Here is a 27,232-nt window from a genome sequence, read left to right as displayed (position 1 = left end):
AGACGGTATTGTTTCCGCCGGTGCCCTAGATGCAATATTTCCTCCTACAAAACTGGTGATTCCCTGACCCTGACTGCTTTTGGCTGGCAAAGAAACCTGCACAGAATCTGCCGGTGGTGCGGAAAATGGTGGCCTTACAGTGACGGAAGGGATGTTGCGTTGCTGACTAGCTTCATTGGCCGAGGGTGCTACAACCTTAAGGGACGTTTGGTAGTTAGTCCAGGCTTGAAAATGCATGGTGGTTAAGTGTCTATGCATGCAACTAGTATTTAGACTTTTCAGATTCTGACCTCTGCTTAAGCTAGTTGAACATTTTTGACAGATGACTTTGCGCTGATCAGTTGGATGTTGTTTAAAAAAATGCCAGACTGCACTCTTCCTAGCATCGGATCCCTTTTCAGGGATTGCAGACTGAGCTTTAACCGGATGGCCACGCTGTCCTCCAACAGGTTTTGGCTTTGACACGCGTTTTGGGCCAGATACGGGCCCGGCTGATGGAACCTGTTGCGATGTTGATGCCTGCTGCGGCCCCTCCTCCACCTCCGCTTCTGAACTACTGCCGCCTGCACCCTGTTCCCCCAATGGCTGCCAATCGGGGTCAATAACTGGGTCATCTATTACCTCCTCTTCGAGCTCGTGTGCAACTTCGTCTGTGTCACTGTGTCGGTCGGTGGTATAGCGTTCGTGGCGGGGCAACATAGTCTCATCAGGGTCTGATTGTGGATCTGTACCCTGAGAGGGCAATGTGGTGGTCTGAGTCAAAGGAGCAGCATAGTACTCTGGCTGTGGCTGTGCATCAGTGCACTCCATGTCAGAATATACTTGTAATGGGCATGGCCTGTTAAATGTTTCACTTTCTAAGCCAGGGACGGTATGTGTAAAGAGCTCCATGGAGTGACCCGTTGTGTCGCCTGCTGCATCCTTCTCTCTTGTTGTAGTTTTTGCTGAGGAGGACAAGGAAGCGACTTGTCCCTGACCGTGAACATCCACAAGCGACGCGCTGCTTTTACATTTACCAGTTTCTGAAGAGGAGGCAAAAGAGCTAGAGGCTGAGTCTGCAATGTAAGCCAAAACTTGCTGTTGCTGCTCCGCCTTTAAAAGCGGTTTTCCTACTCCCAGAAAAGAGAGCGTTCGAGGCCTTGTGTAGCCTGACGACGAAACTGGCTCCACAGCTCCAGACTTAGGTGGAATATTTTTATCCCCACGACCACCTGATGCTCCACTACCACTACCATCATTACCAGCTGACAATGAACGCCCACGACGACCTCTTGCACCAGACTTCCTCATTGTTTTAAAATCTTAACCAAAGTAACTTTATTTGTTGCTGTCAAACAACTTACACGGTGAGCTATAACTTCAGTATGATTTCAATATCCCTTAACAGGTTGGTGAGACCACAAGGAAAATCAGGCACAATGTTACACACTCTGTTTTCTGTGGCACCAAATCACAGAGATGACACACAAGCAGGACTGTCACTCAAGCACTAATGTCAATATTAATCTCCCACCTAATTTATTTTTTTTTTTTTTTCAGGGAGACTTTAGAAACCAAATAATATTTAAAAAAAAAAAAAAAAAAAGGCTTTCTATGGCCCACTGAATGAGAGATGGCACGCACAGGAGTGGCACACAAGCCCTGACTGAGGCCAATATTTTTCTCCCACTGATTGATGTAGTGTTTTTGTGTTGAGGTAGATTTTAAAACCCAAATGAAGGAAAAAAAAAATTAGGCTTTCTATGGCCCACAATTACAGAGAGAGAGGTGGCACACCCAGGAGTCAAGACTGGCGCACAAGCTGAAAGGGCAATATTACTCTCCCACTGTTTTTTTATGTTTTTTTTTTTTTTTTTTTCAGGGAGACTTTAGAAACCAAATAATATTAAAAAAAAACAAAAAAAAAGGCTTTCTATGGCCCACTGAATGAGAGAGAGGTGGCACACCCAGGAGTCAAGACTGGCGCACAAGCTGAAAGGGCAATATTACTCTCCCACTGTTTTTTTAAGTTTTTTTTTTTTTATTTTCAGGGAGACTTTAGAAACCAAATAATATTAAAAAAAAACAAAAAAAAAAGCCTTCTAAGGCCCACTGAATGAGAGATGACACGCACAGGAGTGGCACACAAGCCCTGACTGAGGCCAATATTTTTCTCCCACTGATTGATGTAGTGTTTTTGTGTTGAGGTAGATTTTAAAACACAAATGAAGGAAAAAAATAAATAGGCTTTCTATGGCCCACAATTACAGAGAGAGAGGTGGCACACCCAGGAGTCAAGACTGGCGCACAAGCTGAAAGGGCAATATTACTCTCCCACTGTTTTTTTATGTTTTTTTTTTTTTTTTTTCAGGGAGACTTTAGAAACCAAATAATATTAAAAAAAAAACAAAAAAAAAAAGCCTTCTAAGGCCCACTGAATGAGAGATGACACGCACAGGAGTGGCACACAAGCCCTGACTGAGGCCAATATTTTTCTCCCACTGATTGATGTAGTGTTTTTGTGTTGAGGTAGATTTTAAAACACAAATGAAGGAAAAAAATAAATAGGCTTTCTATGGCCCACAATTAGAGAGAGAGAGGTGGCACACCCAGGAGTCAAGACTGGCGCACAAGCTGAAAGGGCAATATTACTCTCCCACTGTTTTTTTAAGTTTTTTTTTTTTTTTTTTCAGGGAGACTTTAGAAACCAAATAATATTAAAAAAAAAACAAAAAAAAAAAGCCTTCTAAGGCCCACTGAATGAGAGATGACACGCACAGGAGTGGCACACAAGCCCTGACTGAGGCCAATATTTTTCTCCCACTGATTGATGTAGTGTTTTTGTGTTGAGGTAGATTTTAAAACACAAATGAAGGAAAAAAATAAATAGGCTTTCTATGGCCCACAATTACAGAGAGAGAGGTGGCACACCCAGGAGTCAAGACTGGCGCACAAGCTGAAAGGGCAATATTACTCTCCCACTGTTTTTTTATGTTTTTTTTTTTTTTTTTTTCAGGGAGACTTTAGAAACCAAATAATATTAAAAAAAAACAAAAAAAAAAGGCTTTCTATGGCCCACTGAATGAGAGATGACACGCACAGGAGTGGCACACAAGCCCTGACTGAGGCCAATATTTTTCTCCCACTGACTGATGTAGTGTTTTTTTTATTAAGGTAGATTTTAAAACCCAAATCAAGGAAAAACATAAATAGGCTTTCTATGGCCCACAATTAGAGAGAGAGAGGTGGCACACCCAGGAGTCAAGACTGGCGCACAAGCTGAAAGGGCAATATTAATCTCCCACTGTTTTTTTTTTATGTTTTATTTTTTCAGGGAGACTTTAGAAACCAAATAATTAAATAAAATAAAAAAAAAGGCTTTCTATGGCCCACTGAATGAGAGAGAGGTGGCACACCCAGGAGTCAAGACTGGCGCACAAGCTGAAAGGGCAATATTACTCTCCCACTGTTTTTTTATGTTTTTTTTTTTTTTTTTTTCAGGGAGACTTTAGAAACCAAATAATATTAAAAAAAAAACAAAAAAAAAAGGCTTTCTATGGCCCACTGAATGAGAGATGACACGCACAGGAGTGGCACACAAGCCCTGACTGAGGCCAATATTTTTCTCCCACTGATTGATGTAGTGTTTTTTTATTAAGGTAGATTTTAAAACCCAAATCAAGGAAAAAAATAAATAGGCTTTCTATGGCCCACAATTAGAGAGAGAGAGGTGGCACACCCAGGAGTCAAGACTGGCGCACAAGCTGAAAGGGCAATATTAATCTCCCACTGTTTTTTTTTTATGTTTTATTTTTTCAGGGAGACTTTAGAAACCAAATAATTAAATAAAAAAAAAAAAAAGGCTTTCTATGGCCCACTGAATGAGAGATGACACGCACAGGAGTGGCACACAAGCCCTGACTGAGGCCAATATTTTTCTCCCACTGATTGATGTAGTGTTTTTTTATTAAGGTAGATTTTAAAACCCAAATCAAGGAAAAAAATAAATAGGCTTTCTATGGCCCACAATTAGAGAGAGAGAGGTGGCACACCCAGGAGTCAAGACTGGCGCACAAGCTGAAAGGGCAATATTACTCTCCCACTGTTTTTTTAAGTTTTTTTTTTTTATTTTCAGGGAGACTTTAGAAACCAAATAATATTAAAAAAAAACAAAAAAAAAAAGCCTTCTAAGGCCCACTGAATGAGAGATGACACGCACAGGAGTGGCACACAAGCCCTGACTGAGGCCAATATTTTTCTCCCACTGATTGATGTAGTGTTTTTGTGTTGAGGTAGATTTTAAAACACAAATGAAGGAAAAAAATAAATAGGCTTTCTATGGCCCACAATTAGAGAGAGAGAGGTGGCACACCCAGGAGTCAAGACTGGCGCACAAGCTGAAAGGGCAATATTACTCTCCCACTGTTTTTTTAAGTTTTTTTTTTTTTATTTTCAGGGAGACTTTAGAAACCAAATAATATTAAAAAAAAACAAAAAAAAAAAGCCTTCTAAGGCCCACTGAATGAGAGATGACACGCACAGGAGTGGCACACAAGCCCTGACTGAGGCCAATATTTTTCTCCCACTGATTGATGTAGTGTTTTTGTGTTGAGGTAGATTTTAAAACACAAATGAAGGAAAAAAATAAATAGGCTTTCTATGGCCCACAATTACAGAGAGAGAGGTGGCACACCCAGGAGTCAAGACTGGCGCACAAGCTGAAAGGGCAATATTACTCTCCCACTGTTTTTTTTTTATGTTTTATTTTTTCAGGGAGACTTTAGAAACCAAATAATTAAATAAAATAAAAAAAAGGCTTTCTATGGCCCACTGAATGAGAGATGACACGCACAGCAGTGGCACACAAGCCCTGACTGAGGCCAATATTTTTCTCCCACTGATTGATGTAGTGTTTTTGTGTTGAGGTAGATTTTAAAACACAAATGAAGGAAAAAATAAATAGGCTTTCTATGGCCCACAATTAGAGAGAGAGAGGTGGCACACCCAGGAGTCAAGACTGGCGCACAAGCTGAAAGGGCAATATTACTCTCACACTGTTTTTTTAAGTTGGTTTTTTTTTATTTTCAGGGAGACTTTAGAAACCAAATAATATTAAAAAAAAACAAAAAAAAAGGCTTTCTATGGCCCACTGAATGAGAGATGGCACGCACAGGAGTGGCACACAAGCCCTGACTGAGGCCAATATTTTTCTCCCACTGATTGATGTAGTGTTTTTGTGTTGAGGTAGATTTTAGAACACAAATCAAGGACAAAAATAAATAGGCTTTCTATGGCCCACTCAGTGAGAGATGGCACACACAGGGATGGCACTGTAGCAGAAATGCCAATCTTAATCTCCCACAAAAAAAAAAAAAAAAAAACAGGGACTGTCCTACAATTACTATCTCCCTGCAGTAATCTAAGCCAGGTATGGCAGGCAGCAATAGGAGTGGACTGATGCACAAATTAAATAAAAAGTGTGGACAAACAAAAAAGATAGCTGTGCAGAAAGGAAGGAACAAGAGGATATGTGCTTTGAAAAAAGCAGTTGGTTTCCACAGTGGCGTACACACAGCAATACAGCTATCACGGAGCCTTCTAGGGCAGCCCAATGAGCTACAGCGCTGAGGAAAAAAAAAAAAAAAATAGCTTCCACAGTCCCTGCACACCGAAGGTGGTGTTGGACAGTGGAAATCGCTGCAGCACAAGCGGTTTGGTGGTTAGTGGACCCTGCCTAACGCTCTCCCTGCTTCTGACGAAGCGGCAGCAACCTCTCCCTAAGCTCAGATCAGCAGCAGTAAGATGGCGGTCGGCGGGAACGCCCCTTTATAGCCCCTGTGACGCCGCAGACAGCAAGCCAATCACTGCAATGCCCTTCTCTAAGATGGTGGGGACCAGGATCTATGTCATCACGCTGCCCACACTCTGCGTTCACCTTCATTGGCTGAGAAATGGCGCTTTTCGCGTCATTGAAACGCGACTTTGGCGCGAAAGTCGCGTACCGCATGGCCGACAAGCACAGGGGTCGGATCGGGTTTCATGAGACGCCGACTTAGCCAAAAGTCGGCGACTTTTGAAAATGAACGACCCGTTTCGCTCAACCCTATTAGTGTCCACTGCAGCTGATCATAGGAAATGTAGGGTGGTACTTGATCCGCTATTCTTTACACTGCAGGCTATGCTTTAAGAGCCCCCTGAATATTTCTCTAGAATTATTTATTAATTAAAATGTTTCTCTTTATCTTTTCACAGCCGGCAGCTCACCCAGCATCACTGCATCCACAGAAGAGGACATGAGCAAGAAATGGGAGCAGAGAGCAGCGGACCCTGGCTGGAGATGGTACGGGGGTCTAGACTTTCCTGCTTCAGGGTCTTTTAGTCACCTCTGATTTCCTTCACCGTATTGGGATTTTTGCACATTGAGCATATTGTGTGTAGTGGCGGACCACTCACCCTCTCTGGGGGAAAAAAACAAGGCCCATTGGGTTCTGGTACTTGTTATGTTACTGAGCAAGTCCATTAGTCTGACACCTTCTCTGGGCTCTGCCTGCCCAATGCTGATCGCCCGCCCGCTGCTGACCGCCTGCCACAACCGCTGCTCAACAAGTGTGGAGATCAGAAGCCCCCAGACTCTTCTCCTGAGCGTAGACACAAACCAGATCATTAATGACCCAGTGGGTCCCGATAATCTCTAGTAAATCCCACTACATCTGAACTACAGACAACATATCAGCCGCAACAAATCAAATTAAACAGTAACAAAACTTTTATTTGTTTTATACATTTTTCAAGAGAGGAAGGTTATGAAACTTTGCAGATCACTTTATTAGGGGATTTGTCGTCTTTCCTGCAATTAAAGTACCTGTAATTGACTTCCATACCCCGGCTTTTGCCCAGTCTATTTTTTTGCCTGCAGCTGCATTGATATCTGATCGCACTCATTTGGAGCACAGATGATGGCAGTGATGGGTCCGCTCGGCTCCTGTGTGACTAACACTGGGAAGAAGCTGCTGCAGGAGATTGTGTTGACTAGCAAAAACCTCAGAGAAGAAGATTGGTCCTGACCTATCACTGCCAATGATATCAGTGCAGCTGCAGGAAGTGAATAGACTGGGAAGAATCAGGAGTTTGGAAGCCACTTACAGGCTACTTTTGATACAGGAAAGAAGACAAATCCTCCAAGAAAGAAATTTGAAAAGTGTTACGCACCTGTCTAGGAGCCATGTTATGCACCCCTCTCCCAGGTCCTCTGAACGCTCTTGTGCTCCACCTCGGGCTTTGCAGATGGCGCGGCATGATCCCATGTGAGCATCTACCTGAGGCTATATAAGGCTCACAAAGACACAGCTGTATCTTGGTATGACGACTTCTAAATGCTCCAGAGTCCTATCTGTGGTCTCCAGGACCTCTGCAACCTGTCTGCGGTCTCCAGTACCTCTGCAACCTGTCTGAGATCTCCAGGACCTCTGCAACCTGTCTGAGGTCTCCAGGACCTCTGCTACCTGTGTGCCGTCTCCAGGACTTTTGCTGCCTGTCTGCGGTCTCCAGGACCTCTGCAACCTGTCTGCGGTCTCCAGGACCTCTGCAACCTGTCTGCGGTCTCCAGGAGCTCTGCAACCTGTCTGCGGTCTCCAGGACCTCTGCTACCTGTCTGTGGTCTCCACGACCTCTGCAATCAGTCTGCGGTCTCCAGGACCTCGACTACCTGTCTGCCGTCTCCAGCACCTCGGCTTCCTGTCTGCGGTCTCCTGGACTTTTGCTACCTGTCTGCAGTCTCCAGGACCTCGACTACCTGTCTGCCGTCTCCAGGACCTCTGTAACCTGTCTGCGGTCTCCAGGACCTCTGCTACCTGTGTGCCGTCTCCTGAACTTTTGCTACCTGTCTGCGGTATCCAGGACCTCGACTACCTGTCTGCGGTCTCCTGGACTTTTGCTACCTGTCTACGGTCTCCTGGACTTTTGCTACCTGTCTGCGGTCTCCTGGACTTTTGCTACCTGTCTGCGGTCTCCAGAACCTCTGCTACCTGTCTGCGGTCTCCAGAACCTCTGCTTCCCGTCTGCGGCCTCCAGGACCTCTGCTTCCTGTCTGCGGCCTCCAGGACCTCTGCTACCTGTGTGCCGTCTCCAGGACTTTTGCTGCCTGTCTGCGGTTTCCAGGACCTCTGCAACCTGTCTGCGGTCTCCAGGACCTCTGCAACCTGTCTGCGGTCTCCAGGACCTCTGCAACCTGTCTGCGGTCTCCAGGACCTCTGCTACCTGTCTGTGGTCTCCACGACCTCTGCAATCAGTCTGCGGTCTCCAGGACCTCGACTACCTGTCTGCCGTCTCCAGCACCTCGGCTTCCTGTCTGCGGTCTCCTGGACTTTTGCTACCTGTCTGCAGTCTCCAGGACCTCGACTACCTGTCTGCCGTCTCCAGGACCTCTGTAACCTGTCTGCGGTCTCCAGGACCTCTGCTACCTGTGTGCCGTCTCCTGAACTTTTGCTACCTGTCTGCGGTATCCAGGACCTCGACTACCTGTCTGCGGTCTCCTGGACTTTTGCTACCTGTCTGCGGTCTCCTGGACTTTTGCTACCTGTCTGCAGTCTCCAGAACCTCTGCTTCCCGTCTGCGGTCTCCAGGACCTCTGCTTCCCGTCTGCGGTCTCCAGGACCTCTGCTTCCTGTTTGCGGCCTTCAGGACCTCTGCTTCCTGTCTGCGGCCTCCAGGACCTCTGCTTCCTGTCTGCGGCCTCCAGGACCTCTGCTTCCTGTCTGCGGCCTCCAGGACCTCTGCTTCCTGTCTGCAGCCTCCAGGACCTCTACTTCCTGTCTGCGGCCTTCAGGACCTCTGCTTCCTGTCTGCGGTCTCCAGGACCTCTGCTTCCTGTCTGCGGCCTCCAGGACCTCTGCTTCCTGTTTGCGGCCTTCAGGACCTCTGCTTCCTGTTTGCGGCCTCCAGGACCTCTGCTTCCTGTCTGCGGCCTCCAGGACCTCTGCTTCCTGTCTACGGCCTCCAGGACCTCTGCTTCCTGTCTACGGCCTCCAGGACCTCTGCTTCCTGTCTGCGGCCTCCAGGACCTCTGCTTCCTGTCTGCGGCCTCCAGGACCTCTGCTTCCTGTCTGCGGTCTCCAGGACCTCTGCTACCTGTCTGCGGTCTCCAGGACCTCCATGTCTCCATGTGCCCACCTGGACCTGGGATTTGAGGATGCACCTCACCAGGTGAACCTAACAAATAGTTTGTTAACTTTCCAGTGCGCAGCAAAAAAAAATAATAAAAATAAATGAGAGTTTAGTTTCTATAATAATTTCCCCCATATTTTAATTCTGGTGAATCTATAATTTTGGATATTCATTTTGCATAATATAAAATTGCAGCCAATTTGTTATTTTCTATTTGGACCAAAGTCGTTCAGAGCAGTTGGAGTTCGCTGCCCCTTCTGCTCTAATTTGGGGAGATTCGCTCATCTCTAGCATGAACATGGCCGTAGTCCAGCAGAGAACCTTACACATCAGGGGTCAGCATTTCCAGTGGAAACACTACAACTCCCAGCATTCTCTGGCTACTAGGCGGCATTGCAGTGGTCATACGTACATGGTGCACGGAGCGGATCGTGTCTGTGCAGTGACGTGTCGGGTGGGGAGCAGTCAGCATGTAGGGAACTAGTAGGGTCACCGGCTGCCCCCCAATTCTTGAGTATTATCTCCCCAGAGCAGGACCCCGATGCACAGGGTGAGGAAGCAGAGGAGGGTTACACAGTGTAATTGGCCCCTGAGCCGGGGCCCGGCGGGGTCTCCTGGTGCCGAGCGGTGGATACGGCTGCACCGCCGGCCTCCTCCACTGAACTTCTGAAGTGCTTAATGAGGCTGCAGGAGAACAGCAGATAATGTGCGGCTGGAAGACGCGTTTTACTGTTCAAGTCGCTAATTAAGCTCCATATCCGAACATGTTTGCAGGAAACAGAGCGTATTTTCATATTAGAGGCGCATTCATTTGGACACCATGAGCCGGGTATTTTGACAACACAGCCATAATTAGGAATTCTTGAAATCTCTCCAAAAAGCCGTTCACAGACTGAGACTCGACATGAACAAGAGGTTGAGGAAATCGAGTTTTGCATTTTAACCATCTGTGATAAATGGAGCTCATGTACCGCAATGAAATACAAATGTGGAACAGTTGTGCTGATTTCCCTGCCATGCGGAGACGCCAGGATGAATCCATAACATGATGGAGCATTTACCCAGTGCACCAGGATAGAACTGCAACATAACAGTGTTACCCAGTGCACCAGGATAGAACTGCAACGTGACAGTCCTACCCAGTGCACCAGGATAGAACTGCAACGTGACAGAGTCCTACCCAGTGCACCAGGATAGAACTGCAACGTGACAGTGTCCTACCCAGTGCACCAGGATAGAACTGCAACGTGACAGTGTCCTACCCAGTGCACCAGGATAGAACTGCAACGTGACAGTGTCCTACCCAGTGCACCAGGATAGAACTGCAACGTGACAGTGTCCTACCCAGTGCACCAGGATAGAACTGCAACGTGACAAGAGTCCTACCCAGTGCACCAGAATAGAACTGCAATGTAATGGAGCCTTATCCCACGTACCAAGATCGAATTGCAACAACATGGAACATTTACCCTCTGCACCAGGATAATTCTCAATATGATGGAGCATTTACCCTCTGCACCAGGATGACTCTCAATATGATGGAGCATTTACCCTCTGCATTAGGATAATTCTCAATATGATGGAGCATTTACCCTCTGTACCAGGAAAACACTCAACATGATGGAGCATTTACTCTCTGCACCAGGACCAGGATAATTCTCAATATGATGGAGCATTTATCCTCTGTACCAGGGTGATTCCCAATATGATGGAGCATTTACCCTCTGCACCAGCATAATTTTCAATATAATGGAGCTTTTGCCCTCTGCACCAGAATAATTCTCAATATATTGGAGCATTTACCCTCTGGACCAGGACTAGGATCATTCTCAACATGATGGAGCATTTACCCTCTGTACCAGGATAACGCTCAACATGATGGAGCATTTACCCTTTGCACAAGGGTGGTTTCTGCAATGTGATACAGCATTTACCTTTCGTACCAAGATAATACTGCAATGTGACAGGCTTGCCTAGTGAACCAGGATAATACTGCAATGTTTTGGAGCTTTACTTTGTGCACCAGAATAGCAGTGCAATGTGATAGACAGCTTATCCTGTGCACCAGTCATGTGATTAAGTCTTGCCTCATGCACCAGGATAGTGTTAAAATGTAATAAAACTCACCCAGTGCACCAGGATCAAACTGAAACATGATGGAGCATTTACCCTTTACACTAGGATAATATCACAACGTGACAAAGCATTTAACCAGTGCTCCAAGATAGTAGTAGAATGTAAAGGAGCATTTACCCTGTGCACCACATAGCACTGCAATGTCGCAGGGCTTTTACATTGCACAACAGGGTAGTACTGAAATGAGAGAATTTACCCAGTGGACCATTCACAGATGACAGCAGAGATCCTGCACTGGGGAAATGTGAGGACGACATCCCATTGGTTACTTCCCTGAATCCCAGCAGGACACTCACCACCGTCTGATGGTTCACCTGGATAACCTCATCCCCCGCGTGGATCTTCTTGCACTGGTCGGCCGGAGACTGCAGGAAAGAAAAAGAGAAAATGAATCCTGAGCGGTGACCAGATCACCCGGCAGCCGGGGCAAGGATAATGCTCTCTGCCCCATCAATGCCCTTGACAGGGCAGAGCGGCTCCCCTGACCGGGCAGAGCGGCTCCCCTGACCGGGCAGAGCGGCTCCCCTGACCGGGCAGAGCGGCTCCCCTGACCGGGCAGAGCGGCTCCCCTGACCGGGCAGAGCGGCTCGTGGTCTATTCTACTGTTTATTTGCCATGTGCTGGAAAATACAGGTGGCTATTAGCCACAAACAGGGCCACCTATCACTACATTTATGGTAAAGTGTACGTCAATAGAAATTTATGGGTTAATAAATGAGGTTCTGCAACTTCCCAATTTTTCTGTTGAATGCTTTTATGCACAATTGTTAAGATCTCTATTTGCTGTTAGTGAATGATAGCAGTGCATCAGCGCAGGTGAAATGTCTCAGGCCAAATGACAAAATTGTGCTGCTGTGTTTGCTCACTGGATAGAACTGTAACAAATACTCAGCTGTGAAGAGTTTAGAATGGGTTTTCAGCCTCAGACTGCAAAAAAATATTTCCATTGACTAACAGCAAGCAGTGGTCTGGAAAACACACAGTATATGAAAAAAAGTGAATCCCCTATAAAAGGCTTTCATATTGTCAGAGTTCCCCTTTAAATGAAGAATCTCCGCATTATTCAGAGACATTTCTCTCGCACTGATGGCGATTCTCCATTGTTATCTTGTCCTCAGCGATTTCACACCGGGATTTCACCGCAATTAAATGTTTCTCATCTTCGGTAAAGTTCATCCAGAGATCCCGGAGTTTGATGGTTTGATGCTTTGAGCCGCAGAATTATTAAGATGTTTCTGTCAGGGAAGTTCAAGGCATCGTAATTAACAAGCCCAGGGAGCCCAGAGATGTCTCCGGATCCCACCAAGTGCACAGATTAAAAGTGACAAAATCACCCGGACTGTGAGAGCGCAGAGTTCAGAAAGAGTGCATGGCAGCTGCGCAAGCCCACCTGCCTGCCTATCTCCCTCATAGAGGAGCCAGATAAAGATGAGACAGTTCACCCTCTGCCTCATCATCACCTGCCCTGTGCCTCATCATCATCACATGCCCTGTGTATCATTATCACCTGCCTTGTGCATCATTATCACCTGCCTTGTGCATCATCATCACCTGCCTTGTGCATCATCATCACCTGCCTTGTGCATCATCATCACCTGCCTTGTGCATCATCATCACCTGCCTTGTGCATCATTATTACCTGCCTTTGCATCATCATCACCTGCCCTGTGCATGATCATCAACCACCCTGAGCATCATCATCACCTGCCCTGACCCTCATCATCTCCACCTGCTCTATACATTATCATCGTCTGCCCTGTGCCTCCATCACCTACCCTGTGACACATCATCTACTGCCCTGTACCTCATCATTCCCTGCTCTATGCATCATCACCTGCCCTGTGTCTCATCATCTTCACCTGCTCTATGCATCATCGTTATCACCTGGGCTGTGCATCATCATCCCCTGCTCTATGCATTATCATCACCTGCCCTGTGCCCAGGGCCGGACTGGCCATTGGGCAGTTCTGGCAAATGCCAGAAGGGCCAGTGGCAGTCGTGGGTGACTCGCCAGCGCAGACAACCCCACCCCCCCGCCAGCGCATTCAACTATACCAGCGTCTGTGACGCCGGTACAGTTGAATGCAATGATGGAGGAGAGAGCGTCTGCTGACGCTCCCTCTCCCATCATTCCCCGCTCTGCCTGGCTCTGACACTGCGGGTGCGCGATTACGTCATATCATCGTGCACCTGCTGTGTGACCGGGCAGACTGCAGCTGCTGAGACCGGAGTCTGTTTGTTTGTTTTTTTTAATATATCACTGAGTGATAACTGGATTGTGGGGCTATTGGGGGGGTGCATTACATTCTATGGGGGCTGTGCTGCATTACATTCTATGGGGGCTGGCTGCATTACATTCTATGGGGGCTGTGCTGCATTACATTCTATGGGGGCTGGCTGAATTAAATTCTATGGGATCTGGCTGTATTACATTCTATGGGTGGCTGGCTGCATTACATTCTATGGGGGCTGGCTGCATTACATTCTATGGGGGCTGGCTGCATTACATTCTATGGGGGCTGGCTACATTACATTCTATGGGTGGCTGGCTGCATTACATTCTGTGGGTGGCTGGCAGCATTACATTCTATGGGGGCTGGCTGCATTACATTCTATGGGGGATGGCTGTATTACATTATATGGGGTGCTGTATTATATTCTATGGGGGGCTGCATTATGCTGTATGAGGGGGCTACCATATATTATATATGCAGGGGCTGCATTATACTATATGAGGGGGCTGCATTATATTCTCTGGGGGGGGTTACATTATACTCAGGGGGCTACAATATATTGTGGGGTCGCTGCATTATACTCTGGGGTGGCATCATTATACTATATGTGGGCTGCATTATACTGTATCGAGGACTACGGGGAATAGATTATACTATATGAAGAACTATGGGGTGCATTATGCTATGGGAAGTGAATTGTACTACATGGATGACAATGGCGGGGCATTATACTATATTGAGCACTATGAGGAATGTATTATACTATTTGGAGGACTGAGGAGTGTATTATACTATATGGAGGACTGAGGAGTGTATTATACTATATGGAGGACTGAGGAGTGTATTATACTATATGGAGGACTGAGGTGCACATTATAATATATGGAGGACTATGGGGTGTATTATACTAAACAAGCAAAATGCTGCCTATTCATCGAGTGATTGGATTGTTTATGTGGGAACATAAATCCTTGTTCTCAGCAGCACATCGCTGGTGTAAACTGTAGATGTGCTGCTGATAACATGATACTGTATGGGGACAGATTGATCTAAGGCCGGCGTCACACTAGCGAGTTTTACGGACGTATGAGCGCAGAAAATACATCCATAAAATACGCATAACACACGGCCCAATGATTCTCTATGCCCCAGCTCCTATCAGCCGTATTTTACGGATTCGTATTATACGGTCTTCTACGGCCGTAGAAAATCGCAGCATGCTGCGTTTGTCACCGTATTGCGCAAAAAAATCGCCAATGAAAGTCTATGGGGGCGAGAAAAATACAGATTACACACGGACCAGCAGTGTGACTTGCGAGAAATACGCAGCGGTGTTCTATAGAAAAGCCGGTAATTCAATTGCCGGCTTTTCATTTCTCCTTCACAAACCCGACAGGATATGAGACATGGTTTACATACAGTAAACCATCTCATATCCCTTTTTTTTTGCATATTCTACACTACTAATGTTAGTAGTGTGTATGTGCAAAATTTGGGCGCTGTAGCTTGTAAAATAAAGGGTTAAATCGCGGAAAAAATTGGCGTGGGCTCCCGCGCAATTTTCTCCGCCAGAGTGGTAAAGCCAGTGACTGAAGGCAGAGAGCCTAGAGAGGGTCCATGGTTATTGGCCCCCCTGGCTACAATCATCTGCCCCCAGCCACCCCAGAAAAGGCACATCTGGAAGATGCGCCTATTCTGGCACTTGGCCACTCTCTTCCCACTCCCGTGTAGCGGTGGGATATGGGGTAATAAAGGGTTAATGTCACCTTGCTATTGTAAGGTGACATTAAGCCAGATTAATAATGGAGAGGCATCAATTATGACACCTATCCATTATTAATCCAATAGTACGAAATGGTTAATAAAACACACACACATTATTAAAAAGTATTTGAATGAAATAAAGACACAGGGTGTTGTAATATTTTATTATACTGGTAATCCACCTGAAGACCCTCGTTCTGTAACAAAGGAAAAATAAAAAAACAACAATATCTCATACCTTCCGTCGCTCAGGTCAAGTCCCACGAAGTAAATCCATCTGAAGGGGTTAAATCATTTTACAGCCAGGAGCTCTGCTAAAGCAGTGCTCGTGCCTGTAAAACACGTCTTCAGGTGGATTACCAGTATAATAAAATATTACAACACCCTGTGTCTTTATTTCATTAAAATACTTTTTAATAATGTGTGTGTGTTTTATTAACCATTTCGTACTATTGGATTAATAATGGATAGTTACATATAGTTACATATAGTTATTAAGGTTGAAGGAAGACTAAGTCCATCTAGTTCAACCCATAGCCTAACCTAACATGCCCTAACATGTTGATCCAGGGGAAGGCAAAAAAACCCCATGTGGCAAAGAGTAACTCCACCATGGGGAAAAAAATTCCTTCCCGACTCCACATACGGCAATCAGACTAGTTCCCTGGATCAACGCCTTATCAAGGAATCTAATATATATACCCTGTAACATTATACTTTTCCAGGAAGGCATCCAGTCCCCTCTTAAATTTAATTAATGAATCACTCATTACAACATCATACGGCAGAGAGTTCCATAGTCTCACTGCTCTTACAGTAAAGAATCCACGTCTGTTATTATGCTTAAACCTTCTTTCCTCCAGACGTAGAGGATGCCCCCTTGTCCCTGTCTCAGGTCTATGATTAAAAAGATCATCAGAAAGGTCTTTGTACTGTCCCCTCATATATTTATACATTAAAATAAGATCACCCCTTAGTATTCGTTTTTCCAAACTAAACAGCCCCAAGTGTAATAACCTATCTTTGCATGGCAGACCCCCCAGTCCTCTAATAACCTTGGTCGCTCTTCTCTGCACCCGCTCCAGTTCAGCTATGTCTTTCTTATACACCGGAGACCAGAACTGTGCACAGTATTCTAAGTGTGGTCGAACTAGTGACTTGTATAGAGGTAAAATTATGTTCTCCTCATGAGCATCTATGCCTCTTTTAATGCATCCCATTATTTTATTTGCCTTTGTAGCAGCTGCCTGACACTGGCCACTGAATATGAGTTTGTCATCCACCCATATACCCAGGTCTTTTTCATTGACGGTTTTGCCCAGAGTTTTAGAATTAAGCACATAGTTATACATCTTATTACTTCTACCCAAGTGCATGACCTTACATTTATCCCCATTAAAGCTCATTTGCCATTTATCAGCCCAAGCTTCTAGTTTACATAAATCATCCTGTAATATAAAATTGTCCTCCCCTGTATTGATTACCCTGCAGAGTTTAGTGTCATCTGCAAATATTGAAATTCTACTCTGAATGCCCCCTACAAGGTCATTAATAAATATGTTAAAAAGAAGAGGGCCCAATACTGACCCCTGTGGTACCCCACTGCTAACCGCGACCCAGTCCGAGTGTGCTCCATTAATAACCACCCTTTGTTTCCTATCCCTGAGCCAGCTCTCAACCCACTTACACATATTTTCCCCTATCCCCATTACTCTCATTATATGTAACAACCTTTTGTGTGGCACCGTATCAAAAGCTTTGGAAAAGTCCATATACACTACATCCACTGGGTTCCCTTGCTCCTGTCCGGAACTTACCTCTTCATAGAAGCTGATCAAATTAGTCTGACATGAGCGGTCCCTAGTAAACCCGTGCTGATACTGGGTCATGAGGTTATTCCTCTTCAGATACTCCAGTATAGCATCCCTTAGAATGCCCTCCAGGATTTTACCCACAGTAGAGGTTAAGCTTACTGGCCTATAATTACCGAGTTCAGTTTTTGCCCCTTTTTTGAATATTGGCACCACATTTGCTATACGCCAGTCCTGTGGTACAGACCCTGTTATTATGGAGTCTTTAAAGATTAAAAATAATGGTCTATCAATGACTGTACTTAATTCCTGCAGTACTCGGGGGCGTATCCCATCCGGGCCCGGAGATTTGTCAATTTTAGTTATTTTTAGACGGCGCCGTACTTCCTGCTGGGTTAAGCAGGTGACATTTAATGGGGAATTTTTATCACTAGTCATTTTGTCTGCCATGGGATTTTCTTTTGTAAATACTGATGAAAAAAAGTCATTTAGCATTTTGGCTTTTTCCTCATCCTCATCCACCTTTTCACCCAGACTATTTTTAAGGGGGCCAACACTGTCATTTTTTAGTTTCTTACTATTTATATAGTTAAAGAATATTTTGGGATTATTTTTACTCTCTCTGGCAATGAGTCTCTCTGTCTCAATCTTTGCTGCCTTGATTTGCTTTTTCCAGAATTTATTTAATTTTCTGTATTTATTTAATGCCTCCTCACTACCTACTTCCTTTAATTCTCTAAATGCTTTCTTTTTGTCCCTTATTGCGCCCCTTGCAGCTAGGTGTCATAATTGATGCCTCTTCATTATTAATCTGGCTTAATGTCACCTTACAATAGCAAGGTGGCATTAACCCTTCATTACCCCATATCCCACCGCTACAGGGAGTGGGAAGAGAGTGGCCAAGTGCCAGGATAGGCGCATCTTCCAGATGTGCCTTTTCTGGAGTGGCTGGGGGCAGATGTTTGTAGCCAGGGGGGGGGAATAACCATGGACCCTCTCTAGGCTATTAATATCTGCCCTCAGTCACTGGCTTTACCAATCTGGCGGAGAAAATTGCGTGGGAGCCCACGCCAATTTTTTCCGCCATTTAACCCTTTATTTTACAAGCTACAGCGCCCAAATTTTGCACATACACACTACTAACATTAGTAGTGTGGAATATGCAAAAAAAAGGGGATATGAGATGGTTTACTGTATGTAAACCATGTCTCATATCCTGTTGGGTTTGGGAAGGAGAAAAGAAAAGCCGGCAATTGAATTACCGGCTTTTCACATATCTCGCGCTGAATTAAATATAAATACAGTATATACAGTGTGTATATATATATATATATATATATATATATATATATGTGTGTCTCAATGACATATATATATATATATACATATATATAGAGAGAGAGAGATACTGCATATATGTTTTAACGAACATTTGAGCACATAAATCCATTAGATGTCGGTTTTGCAAGCCTACGAGAAAATATCGCAGTACGGATGCCATACGGATTACATGCGCAAAATACGCTGCCACACCCTGCCTACGGATGACATACGGACCACTATTTTGGGAACATTTCTGCGTATTACGGCCGTAATAAACGGACCGTATTTACATACGCTGAGTGTGATGCCGGCCTAATTGTGATTGTTCTGTTCCCATCATTCTTTCTCAGTTGGTGTAAAGAGGCCGGGAAACAAGCAAATGACTTCACTATTGTCGATCACACTCTTTTAGCGGCCTGAGATCAGCGCATGTAAATACAGCAGAAGTGCTTCGCAGGGAGACCAGGCAAGGATGATGACAGTTGTAGTTAGCACCCGGCGCCTGGGAATAGTGCTAACTCTACTGCTTTTCCCAGCCGCCAGAGCATTTAATTCTGGTATGTGTAATGATTTTTAGGGTTGATGTCAGCTGCTATCAATCCCTGGTGTAAGTAATGGAGAGATGTCTATCAGACACCTCCACTACTAGCCCAGACCTGGCGAGTCCCAGCGACTCTGAAGAGCAGTGACGGTAGTAACAATACCGCTCTTCACAGTCGCCGAGCTCAGCACAAGACCCGGAATATCTGAAGAGCGGTGACGTTACTGATGTCACCGCTCTTCAGAGTCACCGGATCTCGTGCTGCGCAGCGGAACCAAAAGTGGCTGTAGGCAAAGTTTATGGAGCATCAGAATGAGGTTCCATAGCCTTTGGTCGTCTCAATCCCTTTATTATCTACGAGATCCAGTTATGTAGGTAAAGTAGCGGCTTTTCTTGGTACTGAAACTAAAAGCCATAAATAGGACTGAGCTGTAATGCTGGATACAGCTGTGATTATATGTTATATAGTCGTGTTACACTCCCCTCACTTCTTGTAGCCTACAAGTGTACAAAGATATTATACAGTCACCATGTGACAGGTGGGCTTGTGTACCTTCAAATGCCAGGGCCGAATTTTAGTCCCAGTCCGGCCCTGTGCTGTGCCTCATCATCACATGACTTAATCCTCACTATCACCTGTCCAGTGTCTCATGATCATCCCCTACAATAAGACTGATCATCACCTGCCATGTGCCTCATTACCTGCCCCATTCTTTTATGCATAGCTAGGAATAACACTATGGTAATCTTGTGGGACCCCCTGCACCTGCATAATGAAAAGTCCCCCCAAGTATAAATTTCCCACCATTTTTAATGTCCGAGACTGAAAACCCATTCAGAAGTAAAACCTTATATAGCACTAGTAAGTAGCATTTCAGACAATCCTCCGCGGGGTGGAGGGAGCGGCGCTGGGATGGGCCTGCAGGATATTAGTATTCTGGGCGGGTTCACTTACAGTTCGGGGTTAATCCCTCTTCTCAGTATATGAGGTTATAAAATCTGCTGCGTTTGCCGATATTCTTCAAATAAACCATTAGTATCTGGACAAATATCCACATCTCTGGCTGCTGCCATTTCTGGATTCCTCCATCTTGCACATAGATACAATGTATCCAGTGCCGCTCATTATTACTGTCATCCCCCGAGGCCCGGATATAATTGAAATTCACCGAGCGGCAAATTGAAATAAATTTTGGCTGCGGCATTTAAGTCACTTATATACGGGACAGCAGGAGACGCAGGGTCCGACCACAGCAAGCGCTAGATGTAGTCATGCACATGTTACATAGTAGCGAAAGGATCAAAAACAAATAGAAAGATATGTAACGATATCATATAAACATGTTCCGTCCGCTCTTTCAGGAGCGCCTCACTTACGTTTTCAGTGGTCCCCGTGATGACGTGGAGCCCGTCATATGTGGATTTGATGTACATCCCCTGGAAGAGAGACACATCAATCAGGTGAAACAGAAATGTGGCCGGATTTATGCAATTATTCAGCATTTTACCTCTGCAATTGAAAAGTTCTTAAACTTTCTAATCTATTTGGTGTCATTTCCAAAGTCTCTGCTTGATGTAGTAAATAGTAATATTTTTAATTACGTCCATGTTCACATCATGCACTTGCGCTGCATTTTTCTTTTTGAGCAATTTTATCAAATCATGGTAAAATTGCTGCATGTTCAGAGGGATAAAACAAAAATATACAATAAACAAGTTGAGTGGCGCTACGTATTACAGGGTTCTTATTTCTGCTGCGAATAAAACAATCTCCACCAATGATTGTATATGCAATAAATGAGTTTAAAAATTGGATATATGTTATATCCGTATTCGCGCTAATAAAAACCCAAGGAAAAAAGACATAGAAAGCTTGCTCGTAGATGTAGCCTATAATAAATTACTCCATTGCTGCAAATATGGAGTGTTATAATACAATATGAAGGTAACTCCAAATTTCTGAGTGATAATAATAAGAGTCTTACCCTGCACCAGCGTTCAGAATGGCATATAGGGTGCCTGATTGCAGACTAGGATCCTCACGCTGGATGAGACGCTTGGTTGCAGGCTGTATTTGTCCAGCATCGGCTGGCAGCGTTGTGCTGAGGTAGTAAGTCACTGGTTCTGCCCGCATGCGGCGGTTGCCTTGGCCGATGGCAGCTCACCGTTGTGCCCAGCTTGCGCTTGCGGTAGTTGGTACTCGTGCGTGCAGGTGAATGTCCCTCTAGGTGCGCGGAGTGCGAGCAGCGTTTACAGAAGGACCTGCGTGCCGATGTAAGTAACGTGACCACCCACGTGAATAGAAAGTGCACTACGGATGGTGGTAGGGACCACAAAAGATCAACGCGTTTCGGAGACGTCTGTCTCCTTCCTCAGGAATGGGCCCTACCCCATAATCACTGTCCTTATAACCGCCATCCGCCCATTCAAATCACTGGAATCCAAAAAACTCCACCCCGCTGTTCAGTCCATTAGGAACAACAGTGTTTAGGGTGAAAATCCATCTTGTCTCCGCTCTTGACATAGCTTTAATAAAATTGCCACCCCTCCAGTGTGGAATTATTTTCTCAATGCCTATGACCACTGTACCCCACATGGATCCATTATGTTGTTCAGAAAAATGCTTTGAAAGAGGATGCCCCATGAATTTCTTCTTTATGTTCTGGATATGTTCACTAATCCTTATTTTTAGTGGTCTTTTTGTACGGCCTATATATATCTTATTGCATGGACATCTAATAGCATATATAACCCCTTTGGTTGAGCAAGTAATGAAATCCTTTATAATAAATTCAGCCTCATCTTTACAAAACTTGCTTTGTTTTCTAGTTAGTCCCTGTTTGCACATAGTGCATTTCTGACATGGAAAAAAGCCTTTTAACAACTCCCGAGATAGGGTAGTTTGTTTGAAGTCAGATTTATTTTGTGTGGTAGGAGCTATAAGGTTGCCTAAATTCCGGCATTTTTTATATATGAAGCGAGGTTGATTTGATATTATATCCCCCAAAATTTTATCGTTTTTTAAAACGTGCCAGTGTTTTTTCACTATTTTTCTCAGAATATGTGAATTGGCATTAAACTGAGTAATAATTGGGGTAAAATTTAGTTCATCCTTAGTTTTACTGCTCGGTTTAAAAAACTCTTGACGGGGTTTAGAAAAAGCATCTTTCATAGCTTTCTCCAACATTTCCTCATTATATCCTTTTTGGCGAAATTTTTTGGTGAGGATTTCTGCCTCTTTATCGAGGTCCAGAGATTTTGAACAGTTTCTATGGATTCTCATATATTGGCTTTTGGGGATATTCAGCAGCCATTGGGGGAGGTGACAGCTGTCTAGAGGAATAAAACTGTTGGAATCTGTCGGTTTATGGAAGGTACGTGTATGAATAGTACCTTCCTCTATAAAAATGGTAAGATCCAAAAAATTAATTTCACGGTTGCTAATGTTACTACTAAAATTAAGATAAAAATCATTTTTATTTAGATCAATTAAAAACTTATTCAGTGTTTCCCTACCCCCAGACCAAATAAAAACCACATCATCTATGAAACGTTGCCAGAGGACCAGGTTCGCGCGCAGGGTACCTTCCTGATAGATGAAGGACTCTTCCCATTTCCCAACATATAAGTTAGCATAACTGGGCGCGAACCTGGTCCCCATAGCAGTACCCCATTGCTGGGAGTAGTAGTCCTCCTGATACATGAAGTAGTTATGTGTTAAAATGAATTTCATACATTCCCCTAAAAATTCAACTTGTTCAGTTGGCGTATTAGAATATTTATCTAAAAAATATTTGGCAGCGTTACACCCCTTAGTGTGGTCGATCACTGTATAAAGGGAGGCTATATCCAGAGTGCCCAATATGTAACTTTCCTGCCATTTGATGTTCTGTAAAATTTTTAAAATGTGAGCGCTATCTTTAAGATAAGCCGGAAGGTGTGTCACTAATTTTTGGAGATGGCAGTCAACAAGTTTAGACAAATTAGATGTAAGGCACTGGATCCCTGAAATGATGGGCCTCCCAGGTGGATTCTGAATATCCTTATGTATTTTAGGTAGATAGTAAAAGGATAAGGATATTCAGAATCCACCTGGGAGGCCCATCATTTCAGGGATCCAGTGCCTTACATCTAATTTGTCTAAACTTGTTGACTGCCATCTCCAAAAATTAGTGACACACCTTCCGGCTTATCTTAAAGATAGCGCTCACATTTTAAAAATTTTACAGAACATCAAATGGCAGGAAAGTTACATATTGGGCACTCTGGATATAGCCTCCCTTTATACAGTGATCGACCACACTAAGGGGTGTAACGCTGCCAAATATTTTTTAGATAAATATTCTAATACGCCAACTGAACAAGTTGAATTTTTAGGGGAATGTATGAAATTCATTTTAACACATAACTACTTCATGTATCAGGAGGACTACTACTCCCAGCAATGGGGTACTGCTATGGGGACCAGGTTCGCGCCCAGTTATGCTAACTTATATGTTGGGAAATGGGAAGAGTCCTTCATCTATCAGGAAGGTACCCTGCGCGCGAACCTGGTCCTCTGGCAACGTTTCATAGATGATGTGGTTTTTATTTGGTCTGGGGGTAGGGAAACACTGAATAAGTTTTTAATTGATCTAAATAAAAATGATTTTTATCTTAATTTTAGTAGTAACATTAGCAACCGTGAAATTAATTTTTTGGATCTTACCATTTTTATAGAGGAAGGTACTATTCATACACGTACCTTCCATAAACCGACAGATTCCAACAGTTTTATTCCTCTAGACAGCTGTCACCTCCCCCAATGGCTGCTGAATATCCCCAAAAGCCAATATATGAGAATCCATAGAAACTGTTCAAAATCTCTGGACCTCGATAAAGAGGCAGAAATCCTCACCAAAAAATTTCGCCAAAAAGGATATAATGAGGAAATGTTGGAGAAAGCTATGAAAGATGCTTTTTCTAAACCCCGTCAAGAGTTTTTTAAACCGAGCAGTAAAACTAAGGATGAACTAAATTTTACCCCAATTATTACTCAGTTTAATGCCAATTCACATATTCTGAGAAAAATAGTGAAAAAACACTGGCACGTTTTAAAAAACGATAAAATTTTGGGGGATATAATATCAAATCAACCTCGCTTCATATATAAAAAATGCCGGAATTTAGGCAACCTTATAGCTCCTACCACACAAAATAAATCTGACTTCAAACAAACTACCCTATCTCGGGAGTTGTTAAAAGGCTTTTTTCCATGTCAGAAATGCACTATGTGCAAACAGGGACTAACTAGAAAACAAAGCAAGTTTTGTAAAGATGAGGCTGAATTTATTATAAAGGATTTCATTACTTGCTCAACCAAAGGGGTTATATATGCTATTAGATGTCCATGCAATAAGATATATATAGGCCGTACAAAAAGACCACTAAAAATAAGGATTAGTGAACATATCCAGAACATAAAGAAGAAATTCATGGGGCATCCTCTTTCAAAGCATTTTTCTGAACAACATAATGGATCCATGTGGGGTACAGTGGTCATAGGCATTGAGAAAATAATTCCACACTGGAGGGGTGGCAATTTTATTAAAGCTATGTCAAGAGCGGAGACAAGATGGATTTTCACCCTAAACACTGTTGTTCCTAATGGACTGAACAGCGGGGTGGAGTTTTTTGGATTCCAGTGATTTGAATGGGCGGATGGCGGTTATAAGGACAGTGATTATGGGGTAGGGCCCATTCCTGAGGAAGGAGACAGACGTCTCCGAAACGCGTTGATCTTTTGTGGTCCCTACCACCATCCGTAGTGCACTTTCTATTCACGTGGGTGGTCACGTTACTTACATCGGCACGCAGGTCCTTCTGTAAACGCTGCTCGCACTCCGCGCACCTAGAGGGACATTCACCTGCACGCATGAGTACCAACTACCGCAAGCGCAAGCTGGGCACAACGGTGAGCTGCCATCGGCCAAGGCAACCGCCGCATGCGGGCAGAACCAGTGACTTACTACCTCAGCACAACGCTGCCAGCCGATGCTGGACAAATACAGCCTGCAACCAAGCGTCTCATCCAGCGTGAGGATCCTAGTCTGCAATCAGGCACCCTATATGCCATTCTGAACGCTGGTGCAGGGTAAGACTCTTATTATTATCACTCAGAAATTTGGAGTTACCTTCATATTGTATTATAACACTCCATATTTGCAGCAATGGAGTAATTTATTATAGGCTACATCTACGAGCAAGCTTTCTATGTCTTTTTTCCTTGGGTTTTTATTAGCGCGAATACGGATATAACATATATCCAATTTTTAAACTCATAAAACAAAAATACAATGTGATTGCAATCCTGGAAAAGTTGAACTCAAAATCAATACATTTTCCCTCCATTGATAAATTGTAACAAATTATGAGTAGATCAATGAGATTTGTGGTGCTGATGTATTTATTAAGTGTTTGTCTGTACAGGCTGCAATATCACGGCAGAAGAACACGAGAGCTGGGCAGGCAGGTGGAGGTGTCAGCTTCACAATAGAAAAATGTATCTTTCTATTCACTGACAGCAAGCAGATATGTTGAGAAATGGAACTGATTTGCATTAGTTTTGCATATCTTTGTGTGTGCGGGTGCAGCTCACTTCACAGAATTCCTGATTTTTCAAACTCTGAATGTAAATGTCTATATTCACTGACAGAAAGCAGAAACTAAAACACAAAGTATATTCCGAAAGTTGCAGAACTTAATTCTTTGGTTTAATGTCACTTTTTACTATATTTAATGTAAGACTGAAGCTTCCAATACATTGAGCAATGAGTTCGCTTCCAACCTCCATATCGATGTTTCTACCACAGGAAAGCAGTTCATGAACATAGATGTAGCGTAGATATCTCGCCCCATGACTGTCACCTCCGAACCAGGGGACAGCGCATCTAGGACGCAAGTCAGAAACACAGATCCTTGTAATCTCCTCTGCTTCCAGTACAGATCCTTGTAATCTCCTCTGTTCCCAACACAGATCCTTGTGGTCTCCCAGTACAGAACCTTGTGGTCTCCACTGCGCCCAGTAAAGATCCTTGTGGTCTCTCCACTGCTCCCAGTACATATCCTTATGGTCTCCACCCTCCCAGCACAGATTCTTGTGTTCTCCTCTGCTCCCAGTACAGATCCTTGTGATCTCATGAGCTTCCAGCACAGATCCTTGTGTTCTCCTCTGTTCCCAGTACAGATCCTTGTGTTCTCCTCTGCTCCCAGTACAGATCCTTGTGGTCTCCTCTGTTCCCAGTACAGATCCCTGGGTTCTCATCCGCTCCCAGTACAGATCCTTGTAGTCTCATCTGCTCCCAGTACAGATCCTACGGTTCTCCTCTGCTCCCAGTACAGATCCTTGTGTTCTCCTCTGCTCCCAGTACAGATCCTTGTGGTCTCCTGTGCTCCCAGTACAGATCATGGTGTTCTCCTCTGCTCCCAGTACAGATCCTTGTGATCTCATGAGCTTCCAGCACAGATCCTTGTGTTCTCCTCTGTTCCCAGTACAGATCCTTGTGTTCTCCTCTGCTCCCAGTACAGATCCTTGTGTTCTCCTCTGCTCCCAGTACAGATCCTTGTGTTCTCCTCTGCTCCCAGTACAGATCCTTGTGATCTCATGAGCTTCCAGCACAGATCCTTGTGTTCTCCTCTGCTCCCATTACAGATCCTTGTGTTCTCCTCTGCTCCCATTACAGATCCTTGTGTTCTCCTCTGTTCCCAGTACAGATCCTTGTGTTCTCCTCTGTTCCCAGTACAGATCCTTGTGTTCTCCTCTGCTCCCAGTACAGATCCTTGTGATCTCATGAGCTTCCAGCACAGATCCTTGTGTTCTCCTCTGTTCCCAGTACAGATCCTTGTGTTCTCCTCTGTTCCCAGTACAGATCCCTGGGTTCTCATCCGCTCCCAGTACAGATCCTTGTAGTCTCATCTGCTCCCAGTACAGATCCTACGGTTCTCCTCTGCTCCCAGTACAGATCCTTGTGTTCTCCTCTGCTCCCAGTACAGATCATGGTGTTCTCCTCTGCTCCCAGTACAGATCCTTGTGATCTCATGAGCTTCCAGCACAGATCCTTGTGTTCTCCTCTGTTCCCAGTACAGATCCTTGTGTTCTCCTCTGCTCCCAGTACAGATCCTTGTGTTCTCCTCTGCTCCCAGTACAGATCCTTGTGTTCTCCTCTGCTCCCAGTACAGATCCTTGTGATCTCATGAGCTTCCAGCACAGATCCTTGTGTTCTCCTCTGCTCCCATTACAGATC

General features: G+C 44.5%; 1 protein-coding gene and 1 long non-coding RNA gene across 4 annotated transcripts in view; one reads left to right on the top strand and one right to left on the bottom strand.

The window, feature by feature from the left end:
* Positions 1-20,432, top strand: part of LOC143806267 (uncharacterized) — a 126,976-nt gene extending 106,544 nt beyond the window's left edge. The window contains exons 3-4 of the long non-coding RNA XR_013221419.1: positions 6,232-6,319; positions 20,313-20,432. This is a non-coding gene — a long non-coding RNA (uncharacterized LOC143806267). The remainder of the gene's footprint in view (positions 1-6,231; positions 6,320-20,312) is intronic.
* The window catches only part of LOC143806264 (connector enhancer of kinase suppressor of ras 2-like), a 585,904-nt gene that overhangs the window by 96,107 nt on the left and 462,565 nt on the right, over positions 1-27,232 (bottom strand). For all 3 annotated transcript variants that reach the window (XM_077286470.1, XM_077286471.1, XM_077286469.1), the window contains 2 exons: positions 20,328-20,387; positions 11,574-11,642 (listed from right to left, as the gene is read on the bottom strand). In XM_077286470.1, the coding sequence (XP_077142585.1) occupies positions 11,574-11,642; positions 20,328-20,387 (129 nt within the window). The remainder of the gene's footprint in view (positions 1-11,573; positions 11,643-20,327; positions 20,388-27,232) is intronic.

The sequence above is a fragment of the Ranitomeya variabilis genome, chromosome 2, assembly GCF_051348905.1.
Source record: "Ranitomeya variabilis isolate aRanVar5 chromosome 2, aRanVar5.hap1, whole genome shotgun sequence".
NCBI classification, from domain to species: Eukaryota; Metazoa; Chordata; class Amphibia; order Anura; family Dendrobatidae; genus Ranitomeya; species Ranitomeya variabilis.
The sequence above is the reverse complement of the archived record's forward strand: the minus strand, read 5'-3'. Positions and strand labels throughout refer to the sequence as shown.